Here is a 16011-nt window from a genome sequence, read left to right on the forward strand (position 1 = left end):
ATGTTATTTTCCCACCTACTATTATTCCTAAAATAACCCTTAATATATATAGAGAGAGAGAGAGAGAGAGAAAGTCACAGAGCTATGCTTCAATTATACGATGTCGACAAATCAAGATAACCCATATAAAATTATCTTTTACCTCTTCGACGGAAATATAATCATCTACTTCTTCCATAGAAACATCATCTTCTAAGTTCATTATTTTTGCTTTCTCTGAATGAAAGAAGATGGGAAGGATGAGCGAGGGTTTAAGGGACATCTAAACATGGCGTAAAAGTTATCACGCCCAAACTTTTCTTTTTTATTTTTTATAAAAATAAAAAGTAATGCAAAAAGGGGTAACTAAGGTCCTTATTAATCATTTTACAAATTAACACATTTGTAATTAAAAAATTCATAAAAAGATGAATAGAAAGATAAAATATTGGGTTTGGAATAACAGCTCTCTAGATTTAAGGGGGAATGCTGTAACTGTCCACTGCTTGTCAAAGATATATATTTAACAGAGTTAAAGATCCATACATAAAAAATAAAATAAATGCCCCACCGATTTCAATTTGATTGCCTCATGTTATCATGAGTCATGAACCATCATGGAATACATCCCACCAAAATATGGTAAAGGCAAGAAATATAATAAAAATTTGAAAGGAAAAAAGCCCAACTAAACATATAATTAGACGTCGGATAAGGAAAATTCACTACCAAATAAAAATTTTAACGCATCCCAACTCAAGAATAAATTAAGCAGCTCCTTCCTAATTCATTTTTTTTTTTGTCAATAATTAAGACTCACTACTACTTGCTGCTTGGGAATTGTGTTGTTGCTGTTGCTGTTGATGTTGTTGCCGCTGCTGATGTTGTCGTCGATGTTGTTCCTGCTGCGGGGGATGTTGTTGTTGATGTTGCTGCTGCTGATGTTGTTGGGGTTCTTCTTTTTCTTCTTCTTCTTCCTTTATTTCTTGCGATGCGTCTGCCCTCTCTGCCAGGGCGACATCCTCGCCGGAGACAGTGACCGGTGGTGGAGGCGGTGGAGAAGGGTCGATTCTGCCGTCAAGACACGAAGAACATTTTGTCTCCACCCATGATTCGAAGTTGTAGTGTCGCCCATGGCCCATGATCCGATGACCGGAGCAGAGCCTACCAATCATGACCGCAATGACTCCGAGAATGGTGATCACTGCAACCACTGCAATAACGGGTCCCACCGACCCGTGACCCGAATGGGTAGTGTAGGCTTGCTGCGTCATTGCCATGGGTGGTGGTTGCAGCTGCTCCATAGGTGAAAGCTGTAGTTTGTGTCAAGTTTTTTGAATCCAAGAGATGAAAAGATATCTAGGGTTTAGAAGAGACTAGTAAAAAGTGGGCGGGGGCGTTGTTGGGTGTGTGTGTGCGGAGGTATGTGAATAAATAATGGGATTGATTGGTTTGTGAGAGATGAAAAAAAGAGATATGGGAAAAGGAGGGAGGAATCTATGGGAATGTTTAGGGGGCCAAAACCCAAGATAAACCCTTTTCAAATTAGAGGGGAATGTAACAAAATTCGAAACCGCTTTTAGGTGATGCTTTTTCTCTTGATGTGCAGAGGTATTATGCGTTTCAAGGAGAGATTCGTGTTAGGGAAATTTGATTGGAGTAAATGTGAAAGAAAGGGTGGGATTATTGGTGTAAATATGGGTCTCAAAATCAAAGAAAGCTGGGTATGAGGTTTGTTTGAGTCTTAGTCTGCAATGACACCATGATTTGGTTGTCGGACCATATAATTTCTCTTTTTCAAGCCTTGAGCACTCTATTTTGGGTGACTATTTTCATTTTGAACTATTTTCATTTAGCTCAAGAATAAGCATAGTTTGAATCGGTTCGGTTTTATATCAACTAAATAATCCCAGTCACTCCATAGATTTAAGAATTCATGTTTCACATCATGTCATTACATTGGGATGTCGCTTAAAATTTGTGGACGTCCAAACAAGGTTGCTTTTCTTGATAGTCAAAAAGTTTAACAGTCCTGTATGGAAAAAAAGTCAAAAAGTTACGTGTTTTCTGAAAAAGAAAGTTAAAAATTGTGTCCTTTAGGCCAATTTGACCAAAAGTATCTCTTCTTTTCTCTGTCTTTCCCACCTCCCTCCAATTATTTCAGAAGGGAAATGAAGAAACAAAAGCCTAAACTTCTTGAGTTAAGGAAACCAGCAAATCAGCTCGGGCGATGCTGGAAATTTTAATTAACACATGTGAAATATCTTAATGAATAAGTTTAATATCAGTTTATTACTCTGAAGTTTCTTGATTTTCAACATTTAGTATATAAAGTTTTTTCGTCCCAGTTTGATACCTAATGTGACAGCCCATCCCAGAAATATTACAACGTACGTGTGAAAAGACAAAATTGCCCCTAGTTCGATTTCTTTATGTTTATTGGTTGTTTTTGAGTTTGGTTGGCATGTTGTAGGCCACACACTTTCCCACACACCACAACCTTTCCTCCTGTTTCCTGCACACTGTCCCGAGTCCCCATTCCCTTCCCATTTTCCTTTGAAACGTACGGACACACCCACACACCCATCGAACCTCCACAGATTGGAGAATCCAAGCACATATTCAGACTCGTGAGGCTTGTAGGAGTCTCACCATACTCATTTCAGGTAAGAATGCCTTCGTTTTCACGTGATCGTAGCACTAGAGCGTACTTATATTACACCCAGGCCTGTCGTACAGACCACTTTAGGTGGTTCCGACTCGTGTGCAGGTATAGATAGTGTGATTGAGATTTGAGCTCTAGATTCAGCCGTACAGGTCACGTTAGGTGACTCCGGCTAACAATTTATATGATTTGGATGTGATATTACCTGAGCACTTACATTTTATTTGAGGTCTTGGTATGGCATACTCTTGAGCAATTGCATAATACTTAGAGGCATATCACATGGCACGTTTTTCGAGCAGGATATATATATACTATTTTCTGGGAAGTATACAGGTTTTACAGCGAGGGGTTAGAACTTATTTATTAAATTGGTTTTTGAAAAGCTTTGTTTTTGCCCACTCACGCTTTTGTTTTGCGCCCCTCCAGGTTCTAGTTGGCTAGCACATTTGGTGGTTTCCCAGAGGGCTTTTCCGGCATATCTGACAGAGGATCACCAGCGTAGGACCACCTTCGGGTGTACTTTTATTGCGTCGTTTTCTTTTGGACTGCTTTAGGCTTATTGCCCTGAACTCGTGTCTCACTTACGCTAGCACTTGTTCTATTACCTTATGTATGCTAGTTTTTATTTATTCGTACTATTTGCATTACTATTTTCTTAGCTTTCGCACTGTGCATATGGTTACGTCACTTCCACGTGACGGCCAGCATGCCCTGATCTCAATCGAGGTGTGTCACCTAAAGTTTTAATTATAGGATACTTTTATACATCCGTTAAGTTTTCCGTCAAAACCTCTGTTAACTGATGACCTGGCACCCACGTTGACAATAATTGGATGCCATGTGTCTTTATGAGCCCACGTAAATATTAAAAGATTAAAAAATAAAAAAATAAATTGTTTCCCCTCTTCTAGCCCTAGCTATCCGGCTCCAAAACAAATATTTTTTTTTTCTGGGCTGCTCCTCACCCCCACGACCCCCTCCCTCCTTTCTCTCCTCTGCACCCACCCAATCCTCTATACCCGACCCACCTCCGTCCTTTTCACCTCCCCTCCCTTCTCTCTCCTCCACCCTTTTCACCTCCACATTTTGCAAAAAATCTCATCCCCAAAATCGCACACCCAGGTTCCAATTGGTCTTTATCCAAGAAGGACAATATCTCAACGTAGTTATTGAAACCTAATATATATTTACATCTGTATTAAAACAACTTATTTTTTTATTTTTTAATCTTTAAGCCTAATATATATTTACAATTGGTCTTTAAGCCTAATATATATTTACATCTGTATTAAAACCTATGAGATTCTTTTGTTCAGTAAAATTAAAAGATAGGTGTTGGTAGAATATGTTACATACATAGCAAAGGTTGGGAATTAAGATATTCATATAGTACAATACACAAAATAAGTATCTTGGTTTTTTATCTTGGTTTTTGTAGGGTCCGTTAACGAAAAGGGATTGAGCTAATGTTCATTTAACCATGATACAATAAAAAAAATATAATACAAAAAAAAAAAAAAAGATTGTCCGTTTCGTTTTCTTTCCATTTTCGTCGTGTTACTTTTGTACATGAACATAATGCTCATAATTTCCCTCTAGACCTAGCTTGTGTTGAAGTTCCATCTATAAATGGATAAGACTTTGGTCTTAGTATATATGAGTTCTTGAAAGTTATGAGAAGAAAAGAAGTGTGGGGAGAAATGACAAGAAGATATTGGAACATCAATTTGGAGGAGATGATGGAAGCATAAGTTCATTTTGGTCATGGTACTTGGAAATGGAATCCTAGAATGGCACCTTATATCTCTGCAAAGTGTAAAGCCATTCATATTACAAATCTTACTAGAATTGCTCGGTTTTTATCAGAAGCTTGTGATTTAATTTTTAATGCAGCAAGTAGGGGAAAACTTAATTGTTGGTACAAAAAATAAAGCAACTAATTCAGTAGCACGGGCTGCAATATAGGCTTGTGTCATTATGTTAATAAAAAAGGGCTCGGTGGTATGTTAACGAATTGCTATACTACAGAAATGAGATTTCATAAGTTCAGGGACTTGAGAATAGAACAAAAGACGGAGAGACTTAACTATCTTCCGAAAAGGGATGTGGCTGTGTTGAAGAGACAATTATTTCACTTGCAAACATATCTTGACGGAATAAAATATATAATGGGGTTCCCCGATATTGTAATAATTAAGAGACCAATCTTCCTCGCCAATGAATGACTTCTTTTAAGCTAACCTTCCTTCTTCACAAATTAATTACTTAATATTCTATAAGTGGAGCACCTTGTATTTACTTAAAAGCTTACAGAACTCAATATATATATATATATATATATATATATATATAGATAGCACTAGCTAGCCTACTTCCTTAAATCATGATAGTGGAGTGCCCGATGTGAGTCAAAGAGAGTGGTACAGTCACTACACGTTGTTAGCTGTCCCCAGTGCGTGCCGGCTTCCCTAATCAGAATTCATTCCAATCTTTCTTAAGGAAGTGTTCGAGTGGTGAAAGCTGAAAGATAAACTTTGAAAAGTACGATCTCTCTTTGGTATCCCACCTTTATCTATCCCTATAGTTGTTCGCAGGTGAATGAGAAACTAGTAATCCAAGTCGGAAGTCCTCAACAGGCAATGGTCCTCACCTCACCACTAAATATAGATTTTACGGTGAGCGAGTCAAGTCATTTTAGAACAACTCTGGTACTCAAGATCGAATAAAATGTGACACCCGAGAGGCCACAATTACCGTGAGCAAACAAAAATCATCCTAAACTATTATTTAATAAAAAGGCTTAAGTTTTAACCATAAGGACAAATTATCAATACATCAGACCATACAAAAACTGAAAACACTAGTTCAATTAAAAGCCCAACCCACATAAAAAATTGTTATTCCAAAATTGCCCCTAATGGAGCCTAACCTAGACCCGTTACAAAAAAAACGGTTAAAACATTCTATCAGCACCTCCACCGCCATTAATGATACACCAACCACTCCTACAAAGTAGAAATAGAACCAAATTTGAATTCCATAAACAAAAATCCATTCCGTAAAATCCAATTTCAACTTCAATTCCAAATTTCAACAAGAATCTACACATCAATGGTAGAATAATCTGCAATCAAAACCTCAGAAGAACAACAAATTCTAGATGAACAAGAGGTACTAAACTCAAATGCTTGTTAAATTCTCACTTCGAGAATACAGTAATATGTATGTTTGTATGTTCGTGATTCTATAGACCTATCAATTCTTACTTAGAAAACACTACAAAATGATTAATTTTCTTCATACTACAGTTTGATAACTACTCAATTTTTTCCGAAACTAAAATTCTGCGTGTTTCCTACTTTTCTTCAATTTCATGTATAACTTTGGCATAGTTCAACCAATATTTTGTGTTATTTTTGTTCAAATCCATAATTATTGTTGGTTATATTGTTCTAGATCAATAAATAGTGTTTATTTTGTTATATCTCATAAATATTGGGGGTTATATATATTTTTTTTCTTATCAATTTCACTAGTAAATGTTATTTGCTTTAATTCTAGAATTACTGTTCGATTTTGCTCCCTTTCTATCTAAATAGTGTGGGATATTTCATACACAATGTGGGTTATATTGGTCTAGATCCAGAAATAGTGTTTATTTTGTTACATCTCATAAATATTGGGGGTTATTTTGATCAATTTCACAGAATAATACGGGTTATTATGATGTAATTTCATGAACACTATTTGACACACCCCAACCGAGATCAGGGCATGCTGGCCGTCACGTGGAAGTGACGTAGCCATGTGCACAGTGCGGAAGCTAAAAACAGTAATATAAAAGTGCGAATAATTTAAAAACTACCAAATAAAGTGTGATAGAATATGTGCTAGCGTAATTAAGACACTGAATTCAGAGCCTAAGGCCTACAGCAGTCCAAAAGAAACAATACAACAAAAGTACACCCGAAGGTGACCCTACGTAGGTGAGTATCTGTCAAAATGCCGGGACGTCCTCCGGGAAAACCACCAAACCCGCTAAGCTACTAGAACCTGGAGGGGCGCAAAAACAAAAGCGTGAGTGGGCAAAACAAATCTCTTAGAAAACCATTTCATAAAACATATTATAACCCCTCGCCGTAAAACCTGTATACTTCCCAGAAATAAACATATATACATAGATATGCCAAGTCATGCTCAAAGGTATGCCATCTCAAAACTTCATAACAACATGCAAGAGCTCAGGTATAAATCACATCGATATCATAACATCTGACAGCCGGAGTCCCCTAAGTGACCTGTACGGCTGAATCGAGAGCTCAAATCACAACTCAATCACTAAACCTGCCTACGTGTCGGAACCACCTATGGTGGTCTGTACAACAGGCCTGGGTGTAATACATATGAACGCTCTAGTGCTACGATCACGTGAAGGCTGTGCGAATAATCGCGGGTCACCTACGAGTCGGAACCACCTATAGTGGTCTGTACGACAGGACTGTGCACCTAACTTGGATTCAAGCTGAGCATATGGTGCGGGAGGTGAACGACACGTGAAGGACTGCGCCCTACTCAGGGCGGGAGCACTAACACCGGGGGTGCAGGTTATGAGCTCTCTAAGCATCTCTAATCGTTATTTAATGCAATCGTTAAATAATGCTTACCTGGCTACTTACCTACGCCTCCACAGCACCAACATATATAACGCAATCATAAATGGATATGTACTTAAACGTATATGCCACTAATCATGCATAACCATCAATCATATAAAAATAATGGCGTAAAACGAAGCATTTATACTAATTTCTGGGAAATAACATGTATATAGGTATAAACGGAAAACAAAAGCCCACTCACTGGTATGTAGAAGGGTCGTAGCCCCCCTGCCTCGAATGTGCACGCTCGTCCTCGGGATACGTGTCACCTATATGCGAATTAACTATAAAAACGTTAACTTTAAAGCACATAATCGTCCGTTCAAAATAACTTCTCATACATTGCTCAAAATGGACAAATGAATATACCAACGTGATCTACACAACCTCACGATCACAACCATATTTTAAAAATAATTTTTGGACCCCGCACGCGCCCCCACGCGCCAGCACAGACACGGACCCACGCGCCCCCACGCGCGGCCACGTGCCATGCACGCTTACGGAATATTCCCCTGCACTGACGGAATATTCCGTTAACCCTAACTGACGCCGTCAACGTCCGTTAGGAATATTCCGTTAAACCCTAACGGAATATTCCCCTGTCTTCTCCGGCCAACCCCCTCGCCGGCGCCGTCGCCGGAAAACCTGCAACTTAGGTTTTCTCGCTCGTTTTTCAACCGTTTTTCAAGATTTTTGCACCATTTTAACCCTTAGGACTAGTAGAACACGATCCTACAAGTTTTAAGGCCTAAAACTACGAGAAAATACCTGTCCAAGTTTCCAAAACTCGGCCAACTTCGAACCAAGCTTTTCCGACGTCCAAACTTGTCCAACGAAGCACTCCCAAGCTCCTGGGAACCTCACAAACACAACTACAAGCTTCAAAAGTCCAAAAACAAGCTAGAATGAGTTTGCATGAACAGTAGCTAAAACGGACATGGCGATTTCGACGTGAAAACGTCGAAGTTCTTACCTGAAGATGGTACCATTGGACTCCTCTCAGCCTCACAAGCACGATGGTGGTCTTGGATCCCTCGATCTGTGACGTTTTAGGGTGGGTGTGTGTGTGTGTCCGTACGTTTGTTTGAGGAAGAAGAAGAATAATGGACTCGGGGGGAGAGAGAGAGAAAGAAAGAGACAGAGGGTGAGGGAAAGTGAGATAGTGTGGGTGTGTGGCCCAACACAGGTCCACACCTCACAAAACAATCCACAACGTGACAAAAACGAACTAGGGGCAAAGTCGTAAATTCACATGTGCGTTTCGATATTTCCGGGACGGGATGTCACAACCTACCCACCTTATTAGAATTTCATCCCGAAATTCAAAACAACCGAAAACCCCCCTAGTAGCCAAAGAACAATCTAGGATACAAATCCCTCATCCGATCTTCTGTCTCCCACGTCGCTTCCTCGACTGAATGGTTCCTCCACAAAACCTTCACTAAATTCACCGTCTTGTTCCTCAGAACCTTTTCTTTCCAATCGATGATCGTCACCGGTTCCTCGTCATACGTCAAGTCTGGATTAATTTCTAACGGTTGAGGAGGTATCACATGAGATGGATCAGCAACATAATGTCGGAGCATAGACACGTGAAAAACGTTATGCACTCTGGCTAGCTCCGGAGGTAACTCCAACCTGTAAGCTACCTCACCAACTCGCTCCACGACCATGTATGGTCCGATGTACCGTGGACTTAACTTGCCTTTCTTCCCGAACCTCACTACACCTCTCCACGGTGAAAGTTTCAAAAATACCCAATCTTCGACCTCGTACACTCTGTCCGTAGCATGCCGATCCGCTAAGCTTTTCTGTCTATCCTGTGCTGCTTTCAAATTAGTCTTGATTACCTGAACGTTCTGAGTAGTCTCCTCAACAATCTCCGGACCCACTAAAACTCTTTCTCCGACTTCTGACCAACACAACGGTGTGCGACAAGCTCTACCATACAATGCCTCAAACGGCGCCATGCCAATACTCGAATGAAAACTATTATTATAGGCAAATTCCGTCAAATCCAACCGCTGGTGCCAAGCATCACCAAATTGCAACACCGAAGTTCGCAGCATATCCTCCAACGTCTGAATAGTCCTCTCAGATTGTCCGTCTGTCTGAGGATGATACGCCGTGCTGTAGAGTAGTCTCGTACCCAAAGCTTCCTGGAAAGCCACCCAAAACTTAGATGTGAACCGTGGATCACGATCCGAGACAATACTCACCGGAACACCATGGTACTTCACTACCTTCGAGATGAACAACTCCGCTAATCGACTCAAAGAATACTTCTCTCTCACTGGAATAAAATGTGCGGACTTAGTGAGCCGATCAACGATCACCCAAATGCCGTCAAAACCGTTATGTGTACGCGGGAGCTTGTACATAAAATCCATGGTGATAAATGGCACACCTGCTGCAACAATCCAAATGGCTTCTTCCTTTCTGCCTTAACCTGCTGACAAATGGCACACCTACTCACATACTCGGCTATCTCCCTCTTCATACCCAGCCAATAATAAAATGGTCGAATGGTATGATACATTTTAGTAGCTCCTGGATGCATGGCGTAAGCCGAGATATGTGCTTCATCCAGAATTTCCTTCTTTAAATCCACAACATTCGGCACGAACATTCTTCCTTCTTGCATCAACATGCCATCCGATTCACGTACCCTGAGGTCTCTCCTCCTACCTTGTTCTCGAGCTTGGATTAATTCTTGAGTCTGCTCATCGACTGCTTGGGCTGCCAGCACCCGATCAACTAAGATAGCCCTAACTTGAAAATTAGCAAGTAAAGCCACATCTCGATCTTCTGCTTCTAACCTCACTCCTGTAGCACGCAAGTCCGCCAAAAGGGGAATACGGCTTGCATACAACGCATTAATGCGGCCCTGAGACTTCCGACTAAGTGCATCAGCAACTACATTCGCACGACCAGGGTGATAATCAATCGTGCAGTCGTAATCGCTGAGCAACTCCATCCACCTCCGCTGATGAAGATTAAGTTCCTTCTGAGTAAAAAGATATTGGAGACTTTTATGATCAGTAAAGATCCTACACTTCTCGCCATAAAGGTAGTGTCTCCACAATTTCAACGCAAAAATGATAACGGCCAACTCCAAATCATGAGTAGGGTAATTCAACTCATGGGGTTTTAACTGACGTGAAGCATAAGCAATCACCCTACCATGCTGCATCAACACACATCCCAGACCATTCAAGGAAGCATCGCTATAAACCTCGAAATCACCACTATCGTCCGGGAGTGCCAGAACAGGTGCTTGAGTGAGACAACGCTTCAACTGCTGGAAACTCTGTTCACACCTATCATCCCACTCGAATTTAACATCTTTCCTCGTTAGTCTCGTCAATGGTAAGGCAATCACCGAGAAATCCTTAACAAATCTCCGATAATACCCCGCCAAGCCAAGGAAACTTCTCACCTCGGTGACGGTTCGCGGTTGCTCCCAATTCTCCACCGCCGCAACCTTCTGAGGGTCAACCAGAATACCCTGAGCAGAAATAACATGCCCCAGAAACGCTACTTGGTTTAGCCAAAATATCATCGATAAAAACAATCACAAACCTATCCAAGTAAGGCTGGAACACCCGGTTCATTAAATCCATAAAAGCTACTGGTGCATTCGTTAACCCAAATGGCATAACCAGAAACTCGTAATGACCGTAACGAGTCCTGAACGCCGTCTTAGGAACGTCATCCCTATTAATCTTCAGCTGATAGTACCCAGACCTCAAGTCAATCTTAGAGAACACACAAGCACCTCTAAGCTGATCGAACAAATCATCGATACGAGGCAACGGATAACGATTTTTAATCGTCACCCGATTCAATTGCCTGTAATCGATACACAGCCTCAAAGTTCCGTCTTTCTTCCTCACAAACAATACTGGAGCACCCCAAGGCGAAGTACTAGGCTGAATAAAACCCTTATCCACTAGTTCCTGCAGCTGCACCTTCAATTCCCTTAATTCAGCAGGTGCCATACGATAAGGAGTCAAAGAAATAGGATTAGTACCTGGAAGCAACTCGATAGTGAACTCCAAATCTCGATCTGGTGGCAACCCAGGCAAATCCTCGGGGAAAACATCTGGAAAGTGTCGGACAACCCTCACGTCCTCAACACTACAAGGAGGAGCCTCATCCAACACCACATGGGCTAAGTACCCCTGACAACCCTTAGTCAACAACTTTTTCGCTTGCAATGCCGAAATAACACCATGTCTCACCCCACTCTGCTCACCAACAAAGGTAACCACGGGTAGTCCAGGACGACGAAATGTAACTATCTTCCCGTAACAATCAATATTGGCACGATTGGGGTGCAACCAATCCGCGCCCAAAATCACATCGAAATCAACAATATCTAACGGGATAAGATCAGCGGGCATAACCACGCCCTCAACTATCACTGGACACCCTGGGTACACACGATCCACAATACATCTCTCCCCTCTAGGCATAGCGAACTCTAAATCATACCCTAGAGGTGTGGGGCGAGGTTGCGTCACTTGAGCAAATGTATGAGAAATCACAGAATGTGTAGCTCCACAATCAATTAAGACTCTAGCAAAATAACCAAGAATATTTAACGTACCCATAATCAGATCCGGGTTGTTCTGAGCATCCTGCAGAGAAATGTTGTGTATACGCCCCTGGCCCTGCTGCCGTCCGCCACGACCTCTGCTCGCCTGAGCACCACGACCTTGCGTACCACGCCCCTGACTGGGCTGACCGGTCTGTCTCGAAGACCCTGCACTGCTAGTAGCAATCTCTCCTGGCTGAACCGGTCCTCCCTGATACCATTGAGAACTACCGGCTGGAGCGGGAGGATACGGCATATAGCCGCCCGAATACTGAGGGTAACCACCCTGGGAGTAGGGGTCCTGAGGATACTGATACTGTCCCGGGGCATAGGGGACAGCATCACCCTGGTAGTGGTAGGCACCACCTCGACCTGCCTGTCCGTAACCACTAGGACCTTGAATCTGCTGGATAGGGACAGGTGGTGGCAGGAAAGTCTGCTGCGGTCTCTGCTGTTGACTCTGGGGACATTGCGCGGCTCGATGCCCAATCTGCCCGCAAGTGAAACAACCACTACTGCCCCGCCTACACTCGCCAGTGTGCCGATTATTACACCTTCGGCAAAGTGGGGCCCTACCTCGACCACCGTCCCCCTGTCTCTGGCCTCGAAAGCCTCCAGTAAATCTACCTCCTCGTCCCTGACCCGTGGCACTGAAACCACCACTAGAAGAACTAGAGCTGTTACCACCCCTCTTAAAGTTTTGAGTCTGACGAGGCCCGAGCGATGCCTGACCTTTACCTTTGTCGTCCTTCTTCTGATTACCACTCTTCTCATTCTCATCACTCTCACTCGTCATATTCTCAGAGTCCTCGACTCTCAGCAAAACCTCGTAGAACTCCTGATAAGTATCACAATGAGTGGAGGTCGACATCGAACGCCACTTCTTCTTAGTGCTGATACGAAAACGGCGAAGCATCTCCGCTGGGTTACTAGCAATCTCAGGGTGGTAGCGAGATAAGTCGGTAAACTTCCGATAATACTCGTTCGCAGACATCTTCCGCTGTTTCAATTCAATGAATTCCTGTTTCTTGCGATCAATATACTCTGGGGGCACGAATCTCCTCTTAAATAGCCTAATGAAAACATTCCAGTCCGTCTTCTCGGCTGAAGTCAAACTACGAAGCTCCTGCTCCCACCAGGATGCAGACTCCGTACCCAGAAACCATGAAGTCGTCTCGACCCATCTCTCAACAGGGAGATTCCCCTGATTGTTCAACACTCGGAAAGTCTTCTCAATATGCTCCAACCAACGCTCCGCGGCCTCGTGCCCCTCGTGACCGTAGAACTTATCCAATTTCAGATTGTACATAGTTTCCAGAGGAGTCCTCTGGGGAGGGCGGATAGCTGCCTGGATAGCAGTAGCAATAGCTTGATAGGAGCATATTCATGCGACTTAATTAGCTTGTTCTCGTGCATTTATGTTGTGTTTCCTTAGCTATTTCAGTGTTTAAGGCCACTTTTGTGTATTTTCAGATTATAAGGCCAAAGTGTGCAAGAAGATGCAAATTGGAGTCTTTTGGAGCGAAAGAGGAATGAATGAGTTGAAGACTTGAAGAAACGACGAATTCCTACGCCAACGATGAATTCTTACCAAAACGAAGAATCCTACTCAAACAAGGCTTCCTATTTTAGGAAAGTTGACCCTAAGTTTCCCGTTTTGGTAACCTTTCCTAATCTTAAACGTCCGTATTTTCTAGCCACTTTGAAGTCCTTGTAGGCGCTTTAGGACACAAAACCAAGGCCCTAGCCGCACCATTTTAATCTTTCCCCTTTAATTTCTGATTTTTCCCTAATTCTAGCAGCCTTTGAATTAACTTTAATTTAATTTCAATACGCTAGGGTTTATTTTCTAAAACCCTACACATTTTTACAACCTAGCCGCACATTATTCTATATTTTCCCATTCATTCTATTCGGCCTTGACACATTAATCCTAGTAGCCGCATGCAGCCATTCAATCTTCCTCCTAAGCCGTGGCCCCCCCCATTTATCAAAGGAAAACCTAATAAACAAAAAAAAGTTTCAAGCCGTAGCCACCATATTTTTATATTTTCTTCTTAGCCGTGATTCATTCTGATTTTTCCACCCTAATCTTTCCAGCCGTGGCAATTCATTGAGCCATATTTTTATTCCCTCAATTCCCCCCTAAACCGTGCAGTCCATAACTTAAGAACCTAGTCGCAAATCCCATTCATTCCAGTTTTTTTAATCAGCCACTTTCTTCCCATTATTCCTTCCCATCAATCCATGCATCCATTCACAACCTAATTATCCCATCACCCAAAACCTAATTGCCGCAGCCATCATTCTCCCCAAAAATCATTCAGCCACCATCACCCTAATTCTCCTCTAGCAGCCGCAACATATAGCCCTCCATTCCAGCCACTTTATTTCATTCCAGCCGCAACTTCACACCATATTCTCTCAAACAGCCGCAACAAGAAGAAAGGAGGAAGAGGAATTTAAATCGCGCAGAAATTCAAGTGGATTCGTTGGGCGTTTTAGGTGTAATCAATCCTTTGTTCTTTATGTTTAAATTCAATTGTATTTCTCTTTTTGCGAACATGAGAGGCTAAATCCCCCTAGTTAGCTAGGGGGTGATTCGAAACCATGTTTACGCTTGCAATATGAATTGATTACTTTTGGTTGGAATTTCATGAATGGTGAATTCAATTTGTTTAACTGCTTGATCGATAACTTATTTATGTATGTTGATTGAGAGTGCACGCTTAATTTTCATGCATGAATATGACGCTAGAATATAAGTGAATTTCACCTAATAGTTATGAACTTATTTTCACAAGTAGTGGAGGTTGCTTATAAACAATCGCGTTAAATAAATTCTTGGCATAAGTTTCATGCAATCATAGTAACGAATGCCTCGTCAATACTTATAGTTTTCATGATGCTTATTGATTCTTGCTTGTATCTCTATTATGCAATTCATGTAGGGAACTTGTGGGGAATGCTTTGGGTTGTCGCATGCAATCATCCAATTCATTAACTTAAGGAAAACTTGACGGTTAATTTAAGCGGACCTAATTAACCCGGGGTGTTGAGTTTCATAATTTATCGAAAGACCAACTGAAAATCAAAGTGTATGCAAGTGTGACATGTGTGGAGAAGAACCTTCTAGCTAGCATTCATCCATATTTTCATCACATTCATATTTACATTATGCCTTAAATTTACAATCTATGCATTTAATTTATTTTCGTCAAAACCACAATCCCCCTTTACCTTAGTGTCTAATTTAGTTAGAAAGTGTCTTAATTTGTGTTTATAAGTGTTTTGTATTCTTTGAGTCTTTTGATTTGTTTGAGTGTTTTTATTGTTAGTTTTGCATTCTTTGAGTCTAGTTTAGTGTTTCAAACTTTATTTTACGTTTTTGAGTCAGTTTCCAAGTGATTTTGCAATCCCTCCTAATCCCCGGTTAAGAACGATCCCTACTTATTTATATACTACAATTGTCACAAGAGGGTTTTAATTTGTGTGCTTACTTAGTTCGCATCAAATTTTTGGCGCCGTTGCTGGGGATTAGCAACTTTGCTAATCCCTTGGATTGTTTAATTTCTGTTTATTTATTTTGTTGAAGTTTCTGATTTTGTTTTGTTTTCCTTGTTTTAGGTACTAGTGCATGACTCGGAGTTCTCAACCGATTCGTGAGCGTATCTCGGACTTTGACAGTGACTTTGAGAGGACTTTGAGACGAAGGAAGAAGCATCACGAATCAACTCCGCCAAGCCCGGAACCTGAGCTTGACGAACAAGGCCTAGAAGAGGAAGAAGAGGCCACGGCAGGAATCTTTGAGGAACCCACGGCAAGAGTATTTGAAGAAGTCCAAGGCATGGCGGTGGACAACCGTACACTCAAGGAGCTTTCCGCCTCAGGTTTGGATAATGCCGCACCCTTGTGCATTCAATACCCCACGGCTGCCCAAGGTAAGACGGATGAGTTTGAATTAAAGTCAAGTTTGCTTCATCATATTCCTAAATACCATGGCTTGTCCATGGAAGATCCTAACAAACATTTGAAAGAATTTGAAGTAGTTTGCTCTAGTATGACTCCCGTCACTGTTGACGGAAATATCTTGAAGATGAAGG

At 41.6% G+C, this 16011-nt stretch overlaps 1 protein-coding gene across 1 annotated transcript; it reads right to left on the reverse strand.

Annotated features, from left to right (window-relative positions):
* Positions 1–788: 788 nt before the first annotated feature.
* Positions 789–13217, reverse strand: LOC125480554 (mediator of RNA polymerase II transcription subunit 25-like). The gene is made up of 3 exons (XM_048591510.1): positions 13101–13217; positions 12285–13034; positions 789–1292 (listed from the first exon to the last, which is right to left on the reverse strand). The coding sequence occupies exons 1-3, from the start codon at positions 13215–13217 to the stop codon at positions 789–791; spliced, it is 1371 nt and encodes a 456-aa protein (XP_048447467.1).
* Positions 13218–16011: the final 2794 nt, after the last annotated feature.

Source organism: the organism of the source record quoted next, unplaced genomic scaffold, assembly GCF_019419815.1.
Source record: "Pyrus x bretschneideri cultivar Hongxiangsu unplaced genomic scaffold, Pyrus_bretschneideri_v1 Contig10, whole genome shotgun sequence".
In the NCBI taxonomy this organism is placed as follows: domain Eukaryota; kingdom Viridiplantae; phylum Streptophyta; class Magnoliopsida; order Rosales; family Rosaceae; genus Pyrus; species Pyrus x bretschneideri.

Coding starts and splice junctions, on each gene's coding strand:
- LOC125480554 (XM_048591510.1), bottom strand. CDS start 13,217: ATGTACAATCTGAAATTGGATAAGTTCTACGGTCACGAGGGGCACGAG. Junction 13,035..13,100: donor ACAATCAGGGGAATCTCCCT/GTTGAGAGATGG, acceptor TGGTGGGAGCAG/GAGCTTCGTAGTTTGACTTC. Junction 1,293..12,284: donor GTCCTAGTGGTTACGGACAG/GCAGGTCGAGGT, acceptor CACAAACTACAG/CTTTCACCTATGGAGCAGCT.